We start from the raw sequence: 24,813 nt of genomic DNA, 5'->3' as shown, positions 1-24,813 counted from the left end.
ATGACCTGTAATCAGGTTTCTCTCACTCAACATGTACCCCGGGTATGGCTTCTTGACTGAGAGAGAACAATGGAGTCACCGCTGGTGCTGGAAATGCATCAGCCCTTCATGTCCTGTGGAGTCTCCCTGTGGGTACCCCATGTCTGTCACGGTTTCATGGCAGAGAAAACTTGAAAACTGCTGGCCCCGATGTTGATTGGTCTGCTTGCTAAGGCAAATGTATTCTTCCCAACTACAAATGGACTTAAGAAGAAATACCTACCTGCAGTCAATCTACAGAAACAAAAATATAAATGCAAATACACAGTGTGAGGCAAAAGTAGGTTTCCAGTTGTGAGTACATGAAACAGTTTATGCTTAAATTATTATTTATTAATTATTGCATTATTTTCCATACAAACAACTGTAAATCTACTTTTCCCCGTGTGTGTGTGTGTGTGTGTGTGTGTGTGTGTGTATAATGCATAGATTAATAAAAAATATAAAGCTTTGGGTTCTAAGAGATGGGACTTTAAAAAAAAATACATCATTCTCTTTGTAAAGCATGTAGTCCAGTTCTTCCTATAATTAGGTATTATAAAATATAATGACATGCCCTGGCTGGGTGGCTCAGTTAGTTGGAGCATTGTCCTGTACCCCCAAAAAGTTGTGGGTTCTGTTCCCAGTCAGGGCACATACCTAGGTGTTGTGGATTCCATCCCTGGTTGGGATACATACAGGAGGCAACCAATCTGTGTTTGTCTCTCACATTGATGTTTCTCTCTCTCCCTTCCTTTTTCTAAAATCAATAAACATATCCTCAGGTGAGGATAAAATAAAATGTGATGGCACATTTCTTTGCCCTTTCTGGGAACGAGACCCTATTCAGGCAGAGGTCTGTGTAGTAAGGTACAGGTCAGTTCTAAGTGCAGGTCATTTACTAGAAAAAAATCCCTGTCCATTGAAAGATGCACTCTGCCTCCCCCAGCAGGGTGCTAATGGCACAGAAAGGTACAAGCAACACTGAGGTTGGATAAGTCTAAGCCATCATGCTTTCTGAAAGCACAGCTAATGTCCTCTGGGTGATGGCTCTGTAGCATGGACCTGCCATTGGAACGTTCTTGTGAGAGAGGAGGCTGACACCCTACTGTCAGCTGACTTCTTCCTGGGGGCAAAGCAGCCAGGGGCCAGTTGAGAGGAGTGAAGATGGGCTTCCAGATTGAGGCCTGGAGTCTGAACTGACACCCAGTGTGTAAACATCATGCTATTTGTGCTTTACCAACCTTGCCAAGCCATCTGGGTGTGCCTCCCTGCAGTTAATCATGCTGTGCACGGCTTGTGGGCAACAGCCTTCCTGAGCCCTGGGCTGGGCTGGGGCTGTAGAAACTTTTTAACACAAGGTCTTTGCCAGCAAGTCTAGAAACAGCAGAATTGGGGGTTAAAGATTAATTCAGAAATGTCCACATATGCTTTAGGGGGTGGGAGAGAATGACATATCTGAGGATTGGAGTAAGCAAAATCAGTTTTAGGAAAGAGAGGGAGTTATGCTGGGACTTAAAACCCTTTGCACTTGCTTGCTTTTTCTCTCGATTCCTTTATTTTAATGCTAACCGTGTCGAGTCACACTCGACATCCATCCGAGTGCAAAAGGTTAAGGGACTGGAGAATGTGGGTGGAGGGAGGGTGAGTGGACATGCTGGGAAGGAGAGCACAAAGGCTCAGGAATAGGCACAGACAAACCCCTTTCCCCTCCGCCAGCTCTAGCTATCTCTCTCCCTCTTCCCTGACTTCCTCCCAACCTCCTTTTTATTTCTCTCTCTCCCTTACAATAGAGCTGAATGTTAAGAATAAAACAAATAAATCGGCACAATTAAAAACATAAAAATGAAACCCTGGAACACTGTGATCTGAATTAAGTTGTCATGTTGTACAGGTTGGCTGGGAATGGCCCTCATGGGGTCAGGAACACATGCCCGCCCCAGGTACAGAATTTAGCATTGGCTGGGCAGGTGATGTGTGTCTCATCAGTTGCTTTAGAAGCAAGAAACCCTGACTGTCTTTGTGTCACGTGAGTGTCTCTTGCTGGATTGGACTGACATGGATTCACTCTTCATCATCAAGCTCCTGATTAGTAAATCCAAACAATACCAGTGTTGGGCTTTTTGTCACTACCCAAGGGGGCAGGGCAGAGCTGGGACTCAGCTTCCAGCTTCCCTTTGCTCTGGCCCATCCTTGCTGATGAGCCTGGACGTGTGCCAAAGTTCATGGCTTATGTGCCTAGCATCTGGCCAGGAACAGAGTGAGCCCTGGTCAGCTAGGGAAGAAATCAAGCTTACAGGTGCCAGGGTCTCTACTCACCTTATCACCCCACCCCCCACCTAAAGCCAAATACAAGAGAAAAAAACTAGAAAACTAGGACAGAGCTGACAGCATGCGGAGATGGGTGGGTAGGGTGCCAGGGAGGGAGGAGGCAGACAGGGCAGAGTTGTGTTTGTTTGTTTGTTTGTTTGTTTGTTTGTTTGTTTTTTAATTAATGATGGGAAGGATTTGAAGACTTGTACAATGGCTTTCCTAGCAAAAATGTAATTAGTTGAAGACAATCTCCCGCTGATGTTGGAGCTGGTGGGTTAACGAAGCCTGCCCTAATGAGAACAGCAGTGTCTCTCAGAGCTACCTTCACAAACCAGGCCTCTCCTAGATCGGGGCTTGATTATTTCCAGAAAAAAATTGAATTCTATTAATTTTTAGGGGGGGGGGGGATGTGGAATAAGAGCCATAGCACTTTGTGCTTGGCCCAAGACAAGACTCTTGTAACTGTCAATCTTCTCACTCCCAACCCCCTTTCATGCCAGACAAAGTTTGCTGGCAAGGAATAGGTCTTGGAAGGGATTTCATTGTATGATGTGCTAATTGTACATGTACGTCATCTCCTCTAGTCCTTAATTCCCTCTTGGGTTTTTTCCCCCTCAGTTTTTTTTAGCTCTAATATGCATCTTCCTTGGATGCCAAAATTGAGTCACAGCTGTCGTGTTATAGGGATATGACTGTGGATGCTCACTGTTTTCCTCAGTGTTGTGGGTCAGATCAGTGACAAGTTCAAGGAGGTTTGTAAGCAGAAAGCAATGCAGACAAGTTTGGTTAGCCTCTGTATTTGACCAGCATTGAATGACTTTCATTGGGTATGACCATTACCCTTTGGTACCTAACACAAAACATGACCTGCAGGGTTTCTCCTACCTTCTCCAAATCTATTTGGCCAGCAGTTTGTTGAATTTGCAGTTCCCAGTTTCCCTGAAAGTGTTCAAATTCAAGATTTTCTTCCCAGTCTGTCTTCTACATGTATTGTTACATTGTGGAAAATATCTGCCATTCCTCTTAAGTCTCTGATCCCAGTACAAGGGGTTGCAGACAGCAAACAGACCCAAGTCGTGCACATGGGTGGCAGACTACTCTCTAGGAAACGAGTGAGCATCTGTTGACTGTAGACCCTGAAGACAACAGAGTTCCCTTAAAAAACATCTACCTAAGAACAGATCTCTCCATAGGTTTTCCCTGCCTGTTTCAAAATGACAGTCTGACAAGTATAGTCACCCATGGCACAATTAAATTATTGCTTGAAATTATGCATTTAGTCAACCCAATGCTAAGCTTAACTGAAGAAGATTGGGGGTTTCTGTGGCAGGCATTGTAGACAGTTCTGAGTGTGGATGTTTGGGAATCCTCATTTGCATAACCACAAGAGTTATGTGTGTAGGAGCAAGGCCATTCAGGGCTTAATTTAAAGAATATGGGAAGTTCTAGAATCAGGGCCCAGACTACAGTGGTAGGCCCCTTTCTACTCAAGGTCATGGAATACATAAGTAAGATCAGTGGTTGAATCTTTGGCCTCATACTACTGCATAAACTTGGGCAAGTTATTTAACCCCTCTTATCCTCTGTTTTCTCATTTAAAAAATGGAAATAGTAATTCTACTGCTTATAATTGTGAGTACGATTAAATAAAACAATGAATGTAATTCACTATGTGCTGTTTGTCACATGATAAGTTACAAATGGTAGTTATTATTATCTCTCCAATATGTGATATGTAAGAATAAGGCAATTTATGCCTAGAATAGCAAAATAAAGCAGAAACTCAGGGGAGGAATTGAGCACATAGGATGGATTGGTGTAGGAAGCTGAGAAAAGCTTTCACAGTGGTTTGTAGCATTTAATATATTCACAAAACAAACCATCAGCTATGTATGGCTGTCACCTCTCTAAGTAGAGGGACAGTGCCATTGGAGATCCCACTGTGAGAGAAGACCAGGCAGGAATCCTAAGCAATGACACACCAGACCTAATGGCAATTATGAAGATAAGGTGGTACCTCTCTGTGTGGGGCAAGAATGTGACCAAGTCCCACACAATGTGAAGGGCCTTCCACCTGTCCCAACTATCATCTCTGAATAGCACAGCCGTTAAGGGCCCATCTCAATCTGTATTTGGGGAGGAAACAGACCTTTTAAATCTTTACTAGTTCAGAGAGTGACATTGGTGAATATGTACCAAATTCAGAGAAATCTTGACATTTTGAATCTCTCTTCCCTTGTGTTCCCAATTGTTTTCATCTGACGTCTTTGAATCCCCCCAGGGCATTGGAATCACCCCCCCCCCCCAGGTGCCTTGCCTAAGGTCTGCCCTCAGTGACTAGTTTTGAATAGTGATTTTCATTTGCTCAGCTCCAGCTGCTGCCCACGAAGTGACTATATCTCTGAGACCTTCTCTCTTCCCCTTGAGCTGGACTATCTGACTTTGAGGAAATGAGGAGAAGAAGGGTTTAACAACTCCATTATGTTCAGAGAGAAAGAGGGTTAAAGTCTAATGGTCATTAGCATATACTGTGCCAGCTGCCTCTTCTGTTACTTGTTCAGTAATTCCCGTAACAGTTGGTCCTAATGGAGCAGATTATTGTTATTATTTTATTTCATGAAGATCACCTACTGCATAAAAACAAAGAGGAAAGGTAGAAAGGAACGTGGCCAAGAGTAGGCATTGAGTGTTACCCAGCTGGAGTATTTCTTTATTGGCTTCATGCTTGGCTTGTGAAGATTTGCAGGGCTGGTGCACAAAGCCCATGGAGGCAGCCTGTCTCATGCAGCTCTGCTGTGGGTTTGCTGAGACAGCGACCTGGGGTGCTTTTGCTTTTGTGTGGACTCTTTTATCTCCTAGCCTGCCTGTCACACATTCATGCATGTGCATGCACACACATAACCACACACCTGGTTATTGGTGTTGTCTTAACACAACACCGATTGGGGTTCCATCATAATGTCTGACTAGGCAGCAGCATCTCAGAACATGGTTAAGTCTACATCTAGAAGGATGCGAAGACTTCAGCTTTGCCCCTGTCACCTGATTCCTCACTGCCGCCAGCTCTGCAGGGGGCTAGGCCACTCTTTGGAATTAGGGGATCTATTAGGGTCGCCTTGGACCTAGAAAACTCAGCCCATAACAAGTTGCTTCTCTCTCACCCTACTTTTCTCAGCGCCAGTTGGCCTTAGCATTCTCATTAAACCATAGACAGGTCAAATCAAAGGACAGGTCCCTGAAGCTGCTAATGATTAGACAGCTCTGAGCAACTTATGAGCAAATGCACTCCTTTGCTTTTGCTCTGGGACAGAAAAGTGAAGGCTCTGAGGCAAGAACCAAAAAAGCAGCTCTATAAAAAGAATCTGAAAGAGAACAACTTGAAATAGCCCAGGCTGACTCCAGCACGCTAGCCTCCGGCCACTTCCCTGTAGGGCTTCAGGCTGTCATTAGATGAAACTCCTGAAGTCTCATGAAGAAACTGAAGACAAACTTTCCAAATTAAAGCCATAGATAGTGATCAAACCTAACAGAATTAAAACTTTTAGACGTAGAAACAAAAAAGTAAAGCGATACAGTTGAGTTTCCTCCTGAGAAAACTCTAGGTTCTTGGCTTCTTTGTTTGGAAGGGCCCTTAAATGTCAATCTGCCTGACCTGGAAGATCCTTATTAGAAATTGCCTCTTGCTTATGGAAAATTGCCTGGTCCCTACCTTTACCCAACAAATTACATTTTAGTGAGAGGGGATATTGGAGGGACATCCTATTTCTTTCCTAAGGTTTGGATACTTGATATAGAAGAATGGGGAAGAGGTTTTGAAGCAGCTCACAACAGCAGGCTACAGTGGCACCATGCCCCAGTCAGAGGCTAACCAGGCAGGTGGGTGTGTCCCCTGCCAGTGGGATGTGCAGTTCACATCGGAAGCCCCAGAGGACATATTGAAACCTCTTAATTAACGTGGTGGCCCATGGCAACTGAAAGGCATTTCCACACGATTAAAGACTTCTGAAAGCCCCCAAGGGGAGGTAATGTTCCTAATAATTTGTAAATTGAACTCTGTACTTAATATGCTTAAAGTGTTTCTCTCGTCTTCCATTTGGGAAGGAGATGGGCAGGGGATAATGGATTTCTATTCATCATCCATCACAGAAAAGAGAATTTGCCGGAAGCACAAACCAAGGAGCTTTCTCTTCTAGTTTAGGTGATGCCTTCTGGCAGTAAAAGGAGCCTCAAGGTCAAGAATTGTTACTACAATTTCAATGACATCATCTGATTTCAAAGGCCTTATTGTGCCTTTGGAGGAGTGGGTAGGTTGGCTTATGGAGACTCCATGGCCCACCTTGAATGGAGAGGTTCCATTTCCTTGGTCTGCAGTTTCTGGCTTTACTGGGCAGGAATTGCTCACAGACATGTTCTCTACCATCAGTTTACCTGTTTCGAGTTATTTCCAGTTCTCCAAGGACCAGCGTTACACTCAGGACATGTTCTGGTTGGAAGATTCAGTGTCTTTCTTTCAATCACTTCATTTGATAGATGAAGGCCTCAGATTCAGAAAGTTATGCATCATCATTCCACTGGTTAGCCCTGCTGTTTTATTGGTGATGTTCATCTTATTAGTAATTTGAGTCTGGTTTTCCATTGGGCTCATAGAAACACAAGGATGGACGAGACTTTGAAAAGTCACCTATCTACCTCATCCATTCCTTACCCCTGGTCCATTTTAATGTAGATTAGAATATGACCAGCATTGCCCATGTGGGCTTTAGTTTTTCTCCTCTTGGTCTCCTTTGAAAGCCAGAGACAGGTGTGAGTGATTATTGTCATAATGAGAGAGGACCTGTGCCCAGACCTTCAGGTTTGTTAATTGGGAGAAATAGTTGACATGAGCCACCAAACTTGTCTATTTGAATCTTATTTTGTTAGCCACCCTTTAATTTCCTTTTGAATATCAGTGGAATTCAGTATGTCCAGTTGTCTTGAGGGATAATTAATTATGTTTCAGATTCACTCTTCTAGTTCCTCCTAGGGTGAAACTAAGCTTTGAAATGTGAGCTGATTAATTGGCTGTAGTCCCTTGACAGATGGTAGCTGGAAACAAAAATCTCAGCTTTTCCATTTCTTTGCCAAGGGTTCACAAAATCCAGGTGATATCCCAAGTGTTGATGGCATTGATAGATCCAGATTCTTTATTTTGAGATCTATGGATCATATGACACTGATTTGGGGTAAGAGAAGGATTCCACTCACCCCTGAGATGTTACCTAGAGTGCCATCTAGTCCAAGATCTCTTTACCTATCCCAGTTTCTTCTCTTGGAAGAAGAGTAATGACTGCCTATTTCTAGCCCCTGTGAGCTGTTTTTATCTTCTTTTTGTGCCTGCATTTACCTTTAAAAATGAGTTATACAGATTACTTCCTCTAACTCCAATGTAAACTCCACAAGATCAGGACCTATACCTGTATTAGTCTGGCAGAATCCCCAAAACAGTGACCACTAGCAAAATGCCTTGCTAAAGTGAGTAGATACTTGTTGAATGATTGAGGAATGAATTGAATGAATGAGTCACATAAGCAACTGACTTATATAAGCTTTGCTTGCAGGCCCATAGAAGATGTCCATATTAAAATATACTCAAAATTTACCTCTACTTCCCTCCTTCCTTCCGTCTCTTTCTTTTACAATTATTGAACACCTGCTATGTGCCATGCACTGGGCTTAACCTTGGACCTTGGTGGCTCCTGCTCTCAGGAAGTCTAAAACTTAGATGAGATTGACAAGCAAATCAAAGGTAAATGTCCTTGTGGTTAGAGTCATATGGAGGATTCTATGGGAAGTTCAGCAAGATTAGGGAAACATTTTCTGAGGTTATGTCACTAAATTCACTTTGAAGGACAAGGAGGAGTTAACTAAGGTAGGGAGGGAGGTGTGACCCATACCCAGAACCAATACACAGGTCAGATAATGAGACCGCCTTGTGGTTGACCTACATGACTGGGCTAAGCATAGAAGGGAGATCTGCCAAGCATGTTCTATCCCTGGGCAATCACCATCGGTGTTATAGAAAAGATTCTAAAATCTGCAAATTACCTGACAAACCTCATGCTATTCTCTAGGGTAAGTGCCAAAAATGTCAGTGTCATAATAAAATAAAAGCCGATTTCATTTGTTTGATCTCTGTTAAAGCCAGTAGAAACAATTTATTGATTTTTAAAGAAAACATATTTTTAAATGCCACTTTTTTTTGCAAGCAACTTGTTAATAGATGTGGAGTTCTCATATACCCCAAATGCACTTCTAGTTACAAAATGTTCACAGTTTTGAGGAAAATCAATAGAATAATCAGAAAACTCATGGAAAGATGAACAAAGAGCAAAATAATTTCATATCATACAGTCAGTGTTATTTTTTAAAATATATTTTTATTGATTTGAGAGAGAGAGGGAGAAACATTGATCCATTGCCTCCTGCATGCCTCCTACTGGGGATTGAGTCTGAAACCTGGACATGTACCCTGACTGATTGAGCCTGTTACCTCTCAATGCATGGGACAGCACTCAACCAACTGAGCCACACTGTCAAGGGGTATTTTTTTTAAGATTCATAGTTTTCAACTTGTTTCACTTGGATCCAGATGTTTCTTAATTTTGTTTTGTTCTTAATGCCATGAAAGCAAACTAAGACACATAAATGAAGAATATGCTCCGAACACAGCTAAGGTAATACAGAAACTCAGAGCCAGGGTCGTGTGTGTGAAGAACTCTTGGCACTTTGTATAGATCCATTATGTTGTCATGTGCTCATGCTCACATCCAGGTGGAAGTCTGTTTGGGGTTGAAAGCATGGAGCTCCCAACAGACTAGGTTTTTGTCAGACAAGAAGATGTGGGCAATTTGCCTTTTTTCTTCGACGTGGTTATCAGGAAGCTCCTAGCTACAGCTCTTCGCCCAGGTTTTCTTTTCATTTCATTTGCCCCACCTCTTTGTTTCATTAGCTGATTTGAAAGAAAATCCTAGACCATATGTGTTTTTTCACTGAAACTGCTAAAAATCCTCTGTGGAAGTAGATTACAAGTAATGATAATATCAAAAACTAGTTTATCACAGGACTGTAAAAGTAATCACAGGTGAACACTGGATTTCCAAGTTGTCTCTGTAGAAAGTGATCAAGGAGGCTACACCTGTGCCTTTTCCTAGTATAGTAGAGAGCGTGTGTGTGTGTGTGTGTGTGTGTGTGTGTGTGTGTGTGTGTGTATTTATGCTATCTATGACTTTCTCTCTGGATAGGTCAGATAAGCAATTCAGAGGAATCTGTGTGTGGTGATTTTACAAATCATTATAAAATACTAGAGGCCCGGTGCATGAAATTCGTGCACGGGGGGGGGGGTTGTCCCTCAGCCCAGCCTGCACCCTCTCCAATGTGGGACATCCCTCTCACAATCCAGGAATGCTGGCTCCCAACCACTCATCTGCCTGTCTGCCTGATTGCCCCTAACCACTCCCCTGCCAGCCTGATCGATGCCTAACTACCCTCCCCTGCCGGCCTGGTCGCCCCCCAACTGCCCTCCCCTGCTGGCCTGCTCGCCCCCAACTGCCCTCCTCTGTCTGCCTGGTCACCCCCAACTGTCCTCCCCTGCAGGCCTGATTGCCCCCAACTGCCCTCCCTTGCAGGCCTGGTCCCTCCCAACTGCCCTTCCCTGCTGGCCTGATCGCCCAAAACTGCCCTCCCCTGCTGGCCATCTTGTGGTGGCCATCTTGTGGTGGCCATCTTGTGTCCACATGGAGGTGGCCATCTTTGACCACATGGGGGTGGCCATCTTGTGTGTTGGAGTGATGGTCAATTTGCATATTACCTCTTTATTATATTACTAGAAGCCCGGTGCACGAAATTCGTGCATGGCGGGGGATTGTCCCTCAGCCCAGCCTGTACCCTCTCCAATCTGGGACTCCTGGAGGGATGTCCGACTGCCCGTTTAGGCCCGATCCCTGGGCAGTCGGACATCCCTCTCACGGGCAGTCGGACATCCCTCTCACAATCCAGGACTGCTGGCTCTCAACTGCTTGCCTGCCTGCCTTCCTGATTGCCCCTAACCGCTTCTGCCTGCCAGCCTGATCACCCCCTAACCACTCTGCTGCCAGCCTGGTTGATGCTTAACTGCTTCCCTGCCAGCCTGTTTGCCCCCAACTTCCCTCCTCTGCCGGCCTGGTCACCCCTAACTGCCCTCTCCTGCAGGGTTGATCACCTCCAACTGCCCTCCCTTGCAAGCCTGGTCCCTCTCAACTGCCCTCCCTTGCAGACTGGGTGCCTCCCAACTGCCCTCTCCTGCTGGCCATCTTGTGGTGGCCATCTTGTGTCCACATGGGGGCAGGATCTTTAACCACATGGGGGCAGCTATATTGTGTGTTGCAGTGATGACCAATCTGTATATTACTCTTTTATTAGATAGGATAGAGGCCTGGTGCACGGGTGGGGGCCAGCTGGTTTGCCCTGAAGGGTGTCCCGGATCAGGGTGGGGTTCCCTTGGGGCATGGAGCGGCCTGAGCGAGGGGCCTGTGGTGGTTTGCAGGCCGGCCACGCCCCTTGGCAACTCAAGGGGAGGCCCTGGTATCTGGAATTTATTTTCCTTCTACAATTGAAACTTTGTAGCCTGGAGCGGAGCCAAGCCTGCTGCTCCCTCCGGGGCGGCAGCCATCTCTGTGGCAGTTAATTCACCTTCTACAATTGAAACTTTGTAGCCTTAAGCGGTTGAGCCCAGCCAGGGTGTTCGGAAAGCTTTGCTTCCCCTGTTGCCAGCGGCAACCCTGGCCTGCTCTCTCAAGCTCCATTTTGCCGCCATTTGTTTGAATTTGTTTACCTTCTATAATTGAAACTTTGTAGCTTGAGTGGAGGCTTAGGCCTGCAACGGCTATGGAAAGCTTGGCTTGCTCTGTTACCTGGGAAACCTTGCTCACTGTGGCTGTAGCCATCTTGGATTGGGGTTAATTTGCATATTCGCCCTGATTGGCTGGTGGGCGTGGCTTGGCTTGGCTGATGGGCGTAGCTTATGTAGCGGAGTGATGGTTAATTTGCATATTACCATTTTATTAGAGAGGATTACATAGAATTAATATCAAATTATATAGTAATATTACATAGCATTATGTATATGTATTATCCTACATAATAAAAGCCCAGCGACCGAACGCAGAATGACCACTCGACCAGTAACTATGACGTGTACTGACCACCAGGGAGCAGACGCTCCACGCAGGAGCTTCCCCCTGGTGGCCAGTGTGCTCTCACAATGGGAGAGCCGCTCAGCTGACCAGGATGAGAGACGCTTCCACAGTGGGAGCAGCTGCTCAGAGGGCAGGTCCACAGCCACTTGGCTAACCTGGATGAGCAGTGTTTCCACAGCGGGCCAATCCCTGCAGGCCACGCTCCCACCAGTGCACGAATCCCGTGCACCGGGCCTCTAGTGTATGTAATAATCCACAATCAATAAGTCATATCAAAATGTGGCACCTGCCACAAATCTGGATTCTAGAAGCAGAGAAACTATCCCACGACATCAGAGAGTACCTGAGAATCCTTCCTCCGGGACCTGTGCTGTTTCACCTGGTGTCTGGAACTCATTCTTGGTAACTGATTATTAAAGAGTTGGGATCATCAGGAATCACTTACTCTGAGCTTAGGAAATGTTTTGCCAGTGCAAGTTAGAGATGCTAAATACACTGGTTTAGCCAAATGCAAATGTGTGTTCTAGCTCCCTTTAAGTCATCATGTTTTTTACAAAATAAACATAAACTAGTCCTGAGTGCCTAGGCGACACATGGAAATGGAAATTTCACATTAACCTAACAAAACAGTCCATCCCATGAAAGAGCAGTGAATGAGAGTCTGGGTCTAGAGCCAGTTGGGCACTGTCTAGCTTTGTCGTTTCTCTGGGCTTTGTTTCTTCATCAGAAAAGGGGCAGCTGAACCTAGAGAGTTTCAGTGAGTCTCACAGTTGAACCAGAACACAGATTTCTTTGTTGAAATTCAACTAAGTTGAGGGACTAATGGTTTCCTCAGGCAGGGAGTGATGTGTGACCTGAAAATGGGAGTGTGGATTTCCCACTACCGATGGGTCTTGGGTGGAACAGCTCTTGGGTGCTTAGTCCAAGGATGTGTGTTGATGACAGTGCTGTCTGACCCACAGTCAGCTGGATGGGCACTTTGAATAACTCCTCTTTTCCTTGAAGAAGTGAGGATGGATGTTGGAGGAATTGGGATTGTGAGATATATGCTAGGAATGAAGCTCATTCAGGATGACTGTGGTCACGTGGATTGGAGTGGGGGCTCTGAAGTGGCAGTCTCTTTGTTCCCATTTCAGTCCTAGTCATATGCTGTGTGTGACTTTGGGCAAGTTGGGTTTTATTGTGTGTTTTCCTCTCTGTGCCTTAGCCTTTTCAAATGTAAAATAGGGAACATGTAATCTAAATAAATAGTTTAACTCTACCCCTTAGAGTTAAAAGTGTGAAGCAATTAAAACAGATGTCTGATACATGGTAAGACCCCAAAGTAGACAATTGTTCTCTTTTTATCCCTGCACTAGAGGCCCAATCGTGTAAGGGGCTTGGCCCTCACAGCCAAGCCAGCCCTCGCAGCCCCTTGCAGCCTCAGCTGGCCCTTGCAGCCCTGGCTTTGTAGGGAAGGTCGTCCGGATGGATATCCGGACGGTCGTTCTGCTGTTTGGTCTAATTAGCATATTATCTCTTTATTATATAGGATAATATCAGGAAAGAACCTAATACTGATCTTCCAGCCCTGCAGTGGCCATCTGAAATGAGAATTATGGGGAGGGGAGACGAGTGTAAGGGGCTCCTGAAACTTCTGTGTTAGCAGGAAAGATGGTGTTTAAACCATTCTTCAGAGATGGATGTTTATGCAACTCTTAGAACTCTTTAGGGAATGAAATTACCTCTCGCTTGCACAGACCTAATTCAGTGTCTGACAACTTTTCTCACTCTGCAAGTTTTTCTTCCTGTGTGGCGTAGTTACCTATTGTTGCAGTTTTAGTTTGGGGTGAAGGAAAAGATATGGGTCTTACTCTGAGACACAGGGTTGGTCTGCGGAGAACCTATTGAGCTGGACTCTGCATTCCCTTCTCGGCAAACTGGTGTGGGCTCAGATGCGGCACTTTCGAAGCCCCAGAGGCTCTGTTTGCACGTCTGCAGGACCCCGGATGGAGGGTGGAGGACAGGGCAGCAGGGAGTTAGCAAGGAGCCAGGATTTGGGGCTGTGGACTCTCACCCCAGCCGTAACCTGAGCAGCTTCATGTTTATGCTTGCTCTGTACTTGCATAAGAGATTTCACCAGGAGAAGGAGTTCCACAGATAAAAGAGACATTTGAAAGCCTGGAGGCCCCAATAAGCCATCTGATGTGACCTGTCACTTGGCAGCTACTCTGTTGCTTCTTATCTCAACTCCTCTGTGCTGCCTGTTCAAAAGTGGCAACATCATGTGTGTAATGTGTGTGTGTGTCTGTGTGTGTGTGTGTTTCGTGTATGTTTTTGTGTGTTTGTGTTTGTATTTTGTGAATGTTTGTGTATATGTGTGTGTTTGTGTTGTGAATGTTTGTGTGTTTTTGTATGTGTATGTGTGTGTTGGTGTGTGTATGTGCATGCACATGCTTATTTGCTCACAGTGATGATAGAAGAGGGAGGGTAAATGGGAAGATTTACGGGGAGAGAAACTTTATAAATCCAAGACATAATGATTATGAGATTGGAAAAAGTCCCCTTTAAGAAGTATGGGGGAATACTATTGACTCAGCCTGTGGGGTTTTCATTTCCAGCCTGTATGACGGGGCTGCAGTGATTGAAGCCCAAGATTGATCAAGAGAGGAGCCATGTGACATACCCCCACCTAATGAAATAGGTTTGGAGGGACATGGACCAAATAAAAGAGTGGTTACAGTTGTACATAGGACAGTTTATGTCCTCTGGGCGCTGAGCAGCACAGGCTTGCCAGACATTCCCTCCCAGCCCTGTTCTGGGTAGGTGTCCAGGGAGGGGCTCCATCTTAGAGCAGTGCATCCTTATCTCTGACAAACTCACAGCTCCTGGTATTTAAGTTATGGCCTCAGAGGGTAGACTTGGAGCATAAGGTTCAGAAGAAAGCTCTCCTGCCAGCCTGACTCCAGGGCAGGAGTCTCGATCTCTTCCCTGGAGATGCAGGGAGAATGGGAGCATCACTCGGCCAGTGGGAGTGGGAGAAGGCTATCTCTCAGGGCAGTGGTGACCCAAAAGTCATGTCAGGTGGTAAGGTTCCTGCGCACACTTGGATAGAAACTTCCCTTTAGATTGGTCCATGGTCTTCCCTGCTGGGCAGTCACTTTGATGGAAATACTTAAGGTTAGGCTGAGGATGGCCTTGATTCTGTGGGATACACTCTATTGGGCGCTTTACACTATTACCTAACTTAGTCCTGACCACCACCCTGTGAGGGTGTCTCTTCTCCATCACACCGATTGGGAACCTGACGTTTTGAATTTAGAGGACTCACTGATCATTGGTGGAGCCAGAGTAAAAATCTGTACAGGATTGATTTTCAGATGTGAGAGAGGGAGAAACCAGATCCCCTCACATTGCTAAAGGAATTGGTCTGAAAGTAGCTTTGCATGCATCAGATTTGCCTAACAGGCTAACCCTACCCCTTATTTCTGAAGCTGAAACACACACATATACAATCACAAAGATGTCTTTATTCAAATTGTTTGGAAGCAACTGTGGAACACTTGAAATGATGCACTGGTCATCCCAGTCCCATCTTGCTTTCACCTCAAACACAAATTACAGCAGACTGTCCCTTTTTTGCTAAGTGACACTTGTTACAAGTGCTTCTGCACCTGAATGAATGAACTAATGAGTGACTGGTGGTGGTAGCAGAGGGGAGATGCCTCTCTAAGGGACAAGCTCACCATCCCCCACCTCCATCTGCTTTCCTCTCTCCAGGGTGGCATGATCGCGTTGCTGCTGTCCATCTTGTGCCTGGTGATGATCCTGTACACTCGTCGCCGCTGGTGTAAACGCCGCCGGGTCCCCCAGCCCCAGAAGAGTGCCAGTGCTGAGGCAGCCAATGAGATCCACTACATCCCCTCTGTGCTGATTGGCGGGCATGGGCGGGAGAGTCTGCGCAATGCCCGTGTGCAGGGCCACAACTCCAGTGGCACGCTGAGCATCCGGGAGACACCCATCCTGGATGGCTATGAGTACGACATCACCGACCTACGCCACCACCTGCAGAGGGAGTGCATGAATGGAGGGGAGGACTTTGCCAGCCAGGTCACCCGCACCCTCGACTCCCTGCAGGGCTGCAACGAGAAGGCCGGCATGGACCTCACACCAGGTGGGAACTCCTTGAGAATATGGGTTAGATCATCAGTGTCTCAGATTCCCCATAGCACCTGGCCTGGTGCTAAGCCCATCAAGTAGCCCTGTGCTGCTCAGGGGTTACAAAGTCAGCTGCTTTCAAAAAGCAAGCAGATCGCACAAACATGTGAACGAGCTGGATGTCAGACAATAGGGACTGCTGCAGACTGTGGTGATGAGAAGCCATGTTCTGGGTGAATACACTCAAATCACATTTTTAGTCTGTATCTAGTTAAAGGGCCACACTTGGTGTCCCTATCCACACAGAATTAGTTTAATTGAACTTCCAGTTGGAATCACTTTTCCTTCACTCTTTTCACAACTTTGTGGTCTCCTAGAAATCAGAGTATTTCCGTCTCTGCCAACCTCTCACTTGAAAGGTTCCTTATTTTAATTCTGTGAAAACTCCACTTCCTTGGTTTATGCAGATTCCAACGCTCTCACTTTCTCTGACCTTCTCTCTCAAAGTTCTTGCATTGACTTTTCCTTACACAGGGAGTGACAATGCCAAGCTGTCGCTGATGAACAAGTACAAAGATAACATCATTGCCACCAGCCCCGTGGACTCCAACCACCAGCAGGCCACACTGCTCTCGCACACCTCCAGCAGCCAGAGGAAGCGGATAAACAACAAGGCACGAGGTACCTGGTCTGAGGTTGGGGCGTGTAGGTAGACTCCTTCCTATTGGTGGAGGCAGGGCCCTTAATATCCTCGACCACCACTCTCATGCAGTCTTTTCTGGGGGACTGTTGAGTATGAGTTACCAAAAAACTCAAATAATATACAAACCTGATGCTCAAGTAATTTCATCAGCAAGAATTTACCCTTAGGAAATAATTGGACAAATATGCATATGTGGGTGTCAAAGGCTCTTTATCACATTGTTTAAAAGAGAGGAAAATTGGGAATAGCTTCAGTGTCTATCAAGAGGGAACTGATTAACCACCTGCACACTGTCTCCTATCCAGTGGCCAACCACGCAGCCATTGACGACAATAGAGATCTGTACCTGTTAATATGGAAAGTTGGCTTCTCATCTATTACTTGGGAAAAAGTGAGGTCATAAAAGAGAAGGTGCAGTGGAATGCCATTTTTAAGGGGAGATTTAATAATGTTCATCTGTTTTTTATCAGGAAAGGCAGAGAGTATATACATCAAGTGTTAAAAACTGATATACATCAGCTTTGCTCTGATTTAAAAGATTTAGGGGACATCAGGGTTGTTCCCTTTACATATTTTTGTGTTTTTTCTTTATTATCTTCTCCCTGCACATTGAATATATATAAATTCTAGAACCAGAAAAATATAATATCCTATAGATATTAAGGCTTCTAGACATATGCCCCTTAAGTCATAGATCCAGTCTCATATCAACCAGAAGCCTGACCTGGAATGAGGGAAGTTGCCGTTTCTTCCTTTTCCACCCACCATCTTTGCGGGCCTGCCCAGCAGGTAGCCGTCAGCAATAGCCCTCCTTAGTAGGAGCACGGGCTGGGTGGAGGTAGGGCTTTAGTGATTGGTGTCATATAAAAGTTGATTTCTCCAATAAATCTGTATCTCAGGAAGCTCCAATTCCCATGGCTACTCCTCCCAGATTGTCAGTCAACCTGCTCTCATTTTTATTGATTTTTATCTTGAACTTGCCCAATGATGTGGTGCCATGAAGACAAGACTGAAGATGTTCTTTGCCATGGTCCTGTTCATTACAGCTGGTTCCGCCTTCCTGAACCCTGAAGGGGATTCTGGCACAGAGACAGAAAACGACCCCCAGCTGACCTTCTATACTGACCCCTCACGGAGCCGGAGACGCAGTCGAGGTAGGAAGCATGGAGGAACGAAGTGGAGGGAGAGGAGCTCTGGGAAGGGGAGGGCAGGGAGCTGCAGAGGTGCTGGTTTAGGTTGTGGGCTCAGTGCTCCAAAGCCAGTTTGCGGCAATGATTCTTGGACTCTAAGTGGTGCTGTGTCGTAAGGAAGAAAGAAGAGCCTAGAGTGGACCGTTTTGGAGACTCATCTCTCCCAGATAATGGCACTCTCAAACAGGTTTCCAAGTTGTTTGAAAGGCTATTTCTTGGTCAGAAGACTCTCAATTCCTTCTGGAAGCCTCAGGAGTCTCATATTTTGCTGTTTAGAGACAGGAAATAAAGTTGATAAGGTGTGTTATATGTGAAAAAATGGACAGGGTAGGTACCCTTGCTTATCCAGCCACACTGGCCTTGGGATTGGGTGAGGCAGGGATGGGGATGGGCAGGGTAATTAAGGAACAATTTATGGCCTAAAATATGTGTGTAATGGTATTTGCCCTTTAATCCCCTCCCCAGTAGAATCACCGGAGCCCACGTCTCTAATTCCCTTCTCGCCCCTGGCAGGGTTCAGGTTAGTTCATTTATTCTGCTCAGCATTGATAGGGTTGTCCCTCCATGCACCCACTGCCTCCACCCTGATGTTTAGTGGCTTCAGGTGTGGCTACTGCATCTGTGGCTGCTACTTCTTATGACTTGTGGGCATCATCATCCTTACTGAGAGAGGTCTGGGTTCAAGCATCAATCAGCTCCATTTACTTGCTGTGTGATATTGGATAAGGACAACAATTCCTCTGAGCCTCAGTTTCCTCACGTATTAAATAGGTTAACAACAGGGCAATCGTCATGATTGAATTATATTAAAACGTGCTTTTGTTTGCTAACTGGCAAAGCACTGTGAAATTCCTATTGTTGTTGCTGTTAGAATTCTCAACAGGGCAGCCTCAGGTTCCCACAACACTCCATCTTAAAGAACTTTGGACAGGGGCCCATTGAGATACCACGGAGGATATTTGAGTAACATCACATTATATTATGCCCAATTGAATTTTCCCCAACCAAAAACCAATGCCCTCAAAAGGCAGCTACATGTTGGCTCCTTCTGCCTCCACTTGAGTTCCTTTCGTACTAAGGGCACTCTTCCAGAGATTGGAGAAAGCCCTTTTAAGTCCTCAGCTCCAGTTTCCATAGGCTTTGCAACTATCAGTATAAAACTTCTTCCTAACATTTTTCTCGAGAGATCAATGGGGCTCTGGGCAATGCAATGTCTGATACCCCAGTGTCCCTGAGGAGAGAATGGGGGCCCTCTGGTCCTCCTTACATATTTATATATAAGAAATAGTTAACCTGGGCTCGTCAGCCCAGGCCATACAAAAGCAGGATGTGTTCTGCTTTAATAAAATCCTGTTTGAGGAAAACCATAGTAATGAATTAGAGTGAGCTTCTCTGCAGGACAAGACTACTTCTTTTAAATACCAAGCTCTCCTAGCACGTCAACTATTTATTGCTGCTAACTACACTGTAAGCTTCTTAGGGATGGGCATGCCTAATTTATTTTACCAAAGTGCCTAGTGGAGGATTTGGCCTGTGATAGATGCTTGAAAGTGTTTGTTCAATTGAACTGGATACATCAATCAGGCCAGCAAGAAATTTCATAACCTACCTGCCATGGGTCAGGCAGTGTGATAGGTGGTAGAAACATGAAAACATGGCATGGTGATAAGTCTTAATTTAATAATATAAATAAAGGAAAATGAATACTCAGAAGTGAGAACAGTACATTCTACCTGGCAGCAATTGGAGGCAAAAAAAAAAATGAAAAGGAGAAAATAATTGCTCCTGGGTTGTATACAATATAAAGAATTTATGGAAAGAGGAGAATCTATAGTAAGGGCATTCCAATAGAGGAAAGTGGCGTATAAAAAGCCTTAAAGGTACAAAAGAAAAGGGTATTTTCAAGCAAGTGGAAGTACTTCAGTATGGCAGCTGTAACCCAGGATATGAATATACAGCAGGGAAACAGGCTGGCTAACTCAGGATCACCACTCATATGCCATGCTACCAAGTCTGCCCTGGTTCTGGTGGTCCTAGGAATGACTGGAGATTTTGAAGTTAGATGGATGATGGGTTGATGAAGCAGAAGAACTAGAGAGACAAGAAGATGTCTTGCCAATTCCTGCAATCACAGGAGAGCAGTGGCAAGTGGCTGTAACAGTGATAACACTGTGTGAGAAGAGCTGTAACAGCAGGGTGCACCGAGGGCTAGAGGAGCAACAAGGAATGAGTGAGAATTTGTTCTTAAACATTTCAGGGAAGTGTTTACAGGGAGCTGTTGTTCGAGCTGAGACTGAAGAGTAGGTGTAGACCAGGCTGACAAGGTGATGAAATGGCATTCTATGGGGGAGGAAGTGACATGTGTAAAGTCACAGAGACATGAACGATAAGGGTCTAGTTGGAGAGAAGTGACTAGTTTATTAGAGTGAAGCTCATGGTGCAGGCTGTGGTTTGCTCAGGAAGGATGGCTGGAAGGTCAAAAGAAAGCCCATGGCTTTGACTACAGGACTTGGACCCGACCTTTCAGCTGGAGTCGTTAAGGCTTTAAAGAGCACTGCCCTGTCCCCTCTAGGGCAGCCTGGAGGGGTAAGTAAGGGTGGGGGAGGTTGAGGCAGGGATGAGAGGCGAGTGGATGGCTGTTGCCATTGCCCAGGTGTGAGGTGATAAGTATAAGCAGGGAGGGAGCAATGGGGACTAAGGAAAGTCTGAACACAAAATGAAAAATGATTTAGTGTCATTGGTGGTGGGGAGGGTGGGAAGAGTTGGACATGAAAGAGTATTAGGACTTGAGAAACCAAGTAGATGACAGTGCCATTGGCTGGGCAATGAAGCAGGAAGGGGAACAAGGGTGAAGGGAAGTGGAGAGTCCAGTTTGGGATTTGCACTTGAGTGCCCGAGGGACATGCTGGGAGTAGTTCTGCTACTCAGGCCTGGTTTGGGCTGGAGTCCAAATTTGTAAGTAAGTGTGGGGAAATAGACTCCATGCTCAAAGGATAGTAGCTTAAGTAGAATATCTCCAGGTAGCCAGGGGCAGAGGATCCAGAGGCTTCCTGCTTTTCCCCAACCCCAGAGTCTCTGCCTCCCAGCCCCTTAGAGAACAGTGCGCCCACTTAGTGAACCTGCTCCCATAAAGGATGGTGCAGCCAGGGACCCAGGGATCGGGCTGTTCCTAGCGCTTAGACTCATTTGGGCCTGTGCTCTGTTCTGGCTCCGCTCCTAGTAGCAGCTTGACCCTGGACCTGCCCTATGGCCTCTCTAACTTATTGTTCCTCTGCGGCGCGCGCTGCCTCATGAGATGGTCATTGTCAAGTAATATGAGCCACGAGGCCCTGGGCCCTGGTCTCTGACACTTAATATACTTCATTAGTGTTAACTGTCACTATGAGGTTAATCTCGTTGAGACCTATTATTCTTACCTATAAAGTGGGTAGTGACTGTGCACACATAGATTTATTGAAAGGAAGTATATATTCAAAATTTCAAAAAGTATATAAAACAGCATTCTCAGATATCACAGATGCCTTTTATTTCTATTCGTAATAAATATTAACACAGAACACAAGACAAGTCCAAAGGACCGACATATTTTGTTGGCAACTCCCCTTGCTTTCTTCCTTTCCCACATCTGTTCTGTCTCCATGTGAAATCATCTTCACTGGTACCTAAAACAAAAATCACACTAAAACCCCTCCTTCCCATCACTGTCCCCACCTGACTGGGAGTGTACTCATTCCCCAGCTCCATTATTTTCTCATTGAGCTTCCATTTGTGACCTTAACCCAGTGACTGGGGAGAGCCTTCGGGTGCGACATCCTCAACTCATACAGAGTGGATTTGCCTCAGTTTCTTCCACCCATGCCCTACAGAGCAGGGACTCCCACCTATTAAAATAGGTGCAAGCTCCTTAAGCTCAGGAAATTACTGGGAAGTGATGGAGCTGATTTGGGAGAGTGCCCTCTGTGGACAGCTGTGGGAAGTGCAGGGAGTTCAAGCAGGGTCCTGCCACCCTTGGACAAGTGGTTGGAGCTCAGCCAGGTGCAGACCTGGGGAGAACTTCCTCCTTTATCATTTCTCTTGTGAGCCTGGCCCAGGGGGACTGCAGATGACTTGCACACCACTGACCATTGTTGACCCTGAGGGCCACCAGTAGGCCAAGTCCCCTCTGATTCTGACCCATGCCATGGTGTTCCATGAGGCTGAATGTCACTGAGGTCATGCAGCTGCACACATCTGCTGCCCAGGTTTGCCGGCTGCCTCCCCTGTTTGCTGGGTTGGGCAGCAAAAGACTAAGTTGGCTTCTCACTGAAAGATGTTTACCACCAAGTATCTTGCTTGTCTTGCTTTCAGTGGGCTCTCCCCGAAGTCCTGTGAATAAGACCACCCTGATGTTGATCAGCCTCAGCAGCTGTGTGATCGGCCTGGTGTGCTCCTCCCATGTCAGCTGCCCTCTCGTTGTCAAAATCACCCTGCACGTCCCCGAGCACCTAATCGCTGATGGTGAGCCCACTTCTGAGATGCAACTTCCTCCCCACTGAGGAAGGTTTTGGGTTCGGCAAGAGGGTATCCAGGGTCGTGGTTATAGTTACCTATGTTTATAGGTGGGGGGAAAATAAACACAGATAAATAAGGCTTAGGAGAAAACTGGATTGTTCACACGTGAAATCAAAAAGCAGGTTAAAAAAACTGAACAGGTCACCTCTTCTCTGTGCACACTCCGTTTCCCATTTCTGTTGTTTGTCAGTAGCTCCCATCTTGGTAGAGAAATGCAGAGCATCCCAGATCAGGTAGGTTGATACAGATTCCTGTAGCCCCTGAGAGGGGAGAAGCTGAGTAGTGAAGCAGAGGTGTTTCTGAATCAGCAGTGCCTCAGTTTTTTTTTTTTTGTTTTGTTTTAAATATATTTTATTGATTTTTCACAGAGAGGAAGAGAGAGGGACAGAGTGTCAGAAACATCGATGAGAGAGAAACATCGATCAGCTGCCTCCCGCACACCCCCCACCGGGGATGTGCCCGCAACCAAGGCACATGCCCTTGACCGTAATCGAACCTGGGACCTTTCAGTCCGCAGGCCAACGCTCTATCCACTGAGCCAAACCGGTCTCGGCTGCAGTGCCTCAGTTTGATGTGCCCTGGTGAGAAATTCTTAATTATAGTAACTTATCATAAGCCTAGAACTCCATAGCAACAATTTAATCCATCAAACTCCAATATAATGAAGGAGTGATATAGGTTCTGAGAGCCCCCGTATTAGTTCAGGCCAGGGCACCTGAGTGACTTGCTAGAATCTGTTTTCTTGGTTGCTGGAAGGCTGAAAACCAATGGGGACTGTTCCCACTGTCAGGGGGCCTGCTCTTTAATGACCAGTGAAGACAGGCAGCAGGTCCTTGTCCTTGGATGAGTGCCAGTGCCTGTGGCCAGGTCTGATGGAGCAGCGCCACGACCATCACAGAGATGCTCTGCCCCTGTATCCTGTAGGTCCACCCTAGTGGGCATGACCTGGGGCAAGGCAGCAGGAGACAATGCAGTGGGATATCCAAGGGGTGGCCTAGCCTCCATCTGCTGGTACCTTTCTTGGGTACCAGCTCATGGTGGCCCAGAATAGTAGGAGGAATGGCCTTGGACTGGGGCTAATCTGAACTGTGTGTGTATGTATTTGTGTGTGTGTGCTTGCATGCATGTGTGTGTTTCTTGTGTGTGTTTATGTGTATATGTATGTTTGTGTGTATGTATTTCTGTGTGGATATGTTTTGTGTGTGTATATGTGTGTGTTTGTGTGTATATGTGTGTTTATTTTTGTGTGTGCTTCTGTGTGTTTCTCTGTGTATGAGTGTGTTCTATTTGTGTGTGTGCTTGTGTGTGTTGTGTGTATGTATGTTTTTATTGGTGTGTATGTGTTGTGTGCACACACGGCATGCCTCCTCTCTCTCCCCTGCAGGGAGCCGCTTCATCTTGCTGGAAGGGAGCCAGCTGGATGCCAGTGACTGGCTGAACCCTGCCCAGGTGGTCCTCTTCTCTCAACAGAACTCCAGTGGGCCGTGGGCCATGGACCTCTGTGCCCGGCGGCTCCTGGACCCCTGTGAACACCAATGTGACCCCGAAACTGGTAGGCGGGAGCGCCGGGCAGCGGGTAACTGTCAGAGATCATGCCTCTTGCAATCACCCCCTTGAAACCTAGGCAGTCCCTCCCAATTATCCCATTGCAATGGGAGCCTAGACCGTTTGAGCTGCCAGCATGGTGGGCCCCTGAGCATGTTGGCTTCAAAGGTGGGGTCATCTTCTGGCAGAAGCCCGGAAAGCATCCTAATTGTGGCCCCTGGCCACACAGATCAGTTTGGGATGACATTCACAGCGCATTAGCCATCCAGTTGGGATATCCAATACTAGGGCTAGATTTCTTATGCTTGTTTATTGTAGAAAATTTGGAAAAATCTAGCAAAGCTTATAGAAGAAAGTTATAATCATCTATAATTCAGTCTCCTGCAGAAATCATTTTAAAATTTTCATATCCCCTCTTCTATCTTTTGTTTATGCATGATATTTAGAGGCTTGCAAGCACACTAAGTCCAGTCGCGTTTTCTTTATTCTTCTTTACTTATTCTACCATGAGAGTTTTCCAGAACATTAAATAATCCTCAGTAGTATAACTTTTAATGGCCATTTGCTATCCCAATGTGTGTGCATATTAATGCTCATTTAAATAATTCTCTTATTATTTGACAATTAGGATGCTTAAAATTTTTAATTTATATAAATACTACTAAACTGACTATCTTTCCACATAAATTCAGGATACATTTGAAGTTAATTTCTCCCAATAAATCTTAGAAGAGGGATTACTGGGCCAAAGGGTATAGACATCTTTCAGGTGTTATATCATCAAATTGGGCAGGGGCTTCACTGAGAGAGGGTCCACATTCAGCGTCATACACCAGGACCTCAGTGCTTCTTAAGTGCCAAGATGTCCAGCAGTATGGGTCCCTCCTTCCAGGAGGCTTTGCATTTCACTATGGAAGGAGGTGTCTACAGTCATCTCTATAAGATCTGTTTCCAGTAGATTCAGGACCAGAAATAGATCCTTCCCAGAGAAGTAGTCTGATGCCTTAGAACAAAGGAAAGGGATGTAGGGACGACTAAAACCTTCAAGGGAAATGTTGCTGGAGCCAAGGGCCAATTCCTCACATACAGCCCCTCCTACACATGTGCGTGCGCGCGCACACACACACACGCACACATGCACACC

General features: G+C 45.9%; 1 protein-coding gene across 1 annotated transcript in view; it reads left to right on the top strand.

The window, feature by feature from the left end:
• The window catches only part of ASTN1 (astrotactin 1), a gene marked incomplete at its 5' end in the record, with an annotated part of 288,747 nt that overhangs the window by 128,576 nt on the left and 135,358 nt on the right, over window positions 1-24,813 (top strand). Inside the window, 5 exons of the mRNA XM_079762051.1 lie at window positions 15,303-15,696; window positions 16,215-16,361; window positions 17,430-17,537; window positions 21,921-22,070; window positions 23,509-23,676. Of these exons, the coding sequence (XP_079618177.1) occupies window positions 15,303-15,696; window positions 16,215-16,361; window positions 17,430-17,537; window positions 21,921-22,070; window positions 23,509-23,676 (967 nt within the window). The remainder of the gene's footprint in view (window positions 1-15,302; window positions 15,697-16,214; window positions 16,362-17,429; window positions 17,538-21,920; window positions 22,071-23,508; window positions 23,677-24,813) is intronic.

The sequence above is a fragment of the Cnephaeus nilssonii genome (assembly GCF_951640355.1).
Source record: "Cnephaeus nilssonii genome assembly, chromosome: 21".
In the NCBI taxonomy this organism is placed as follows: Eukaryota; Metazoa; Chordata; class Mammalia; order Chiroptera; family Vespertilionidae; genus Cnephaeus; species Cnephaeus nilssonii.
The sequence above is the reverse complement of the archived record's forward strand: the minus strand, read 5'-3'. Positions and strand labels throughout refer to the sequence as shown.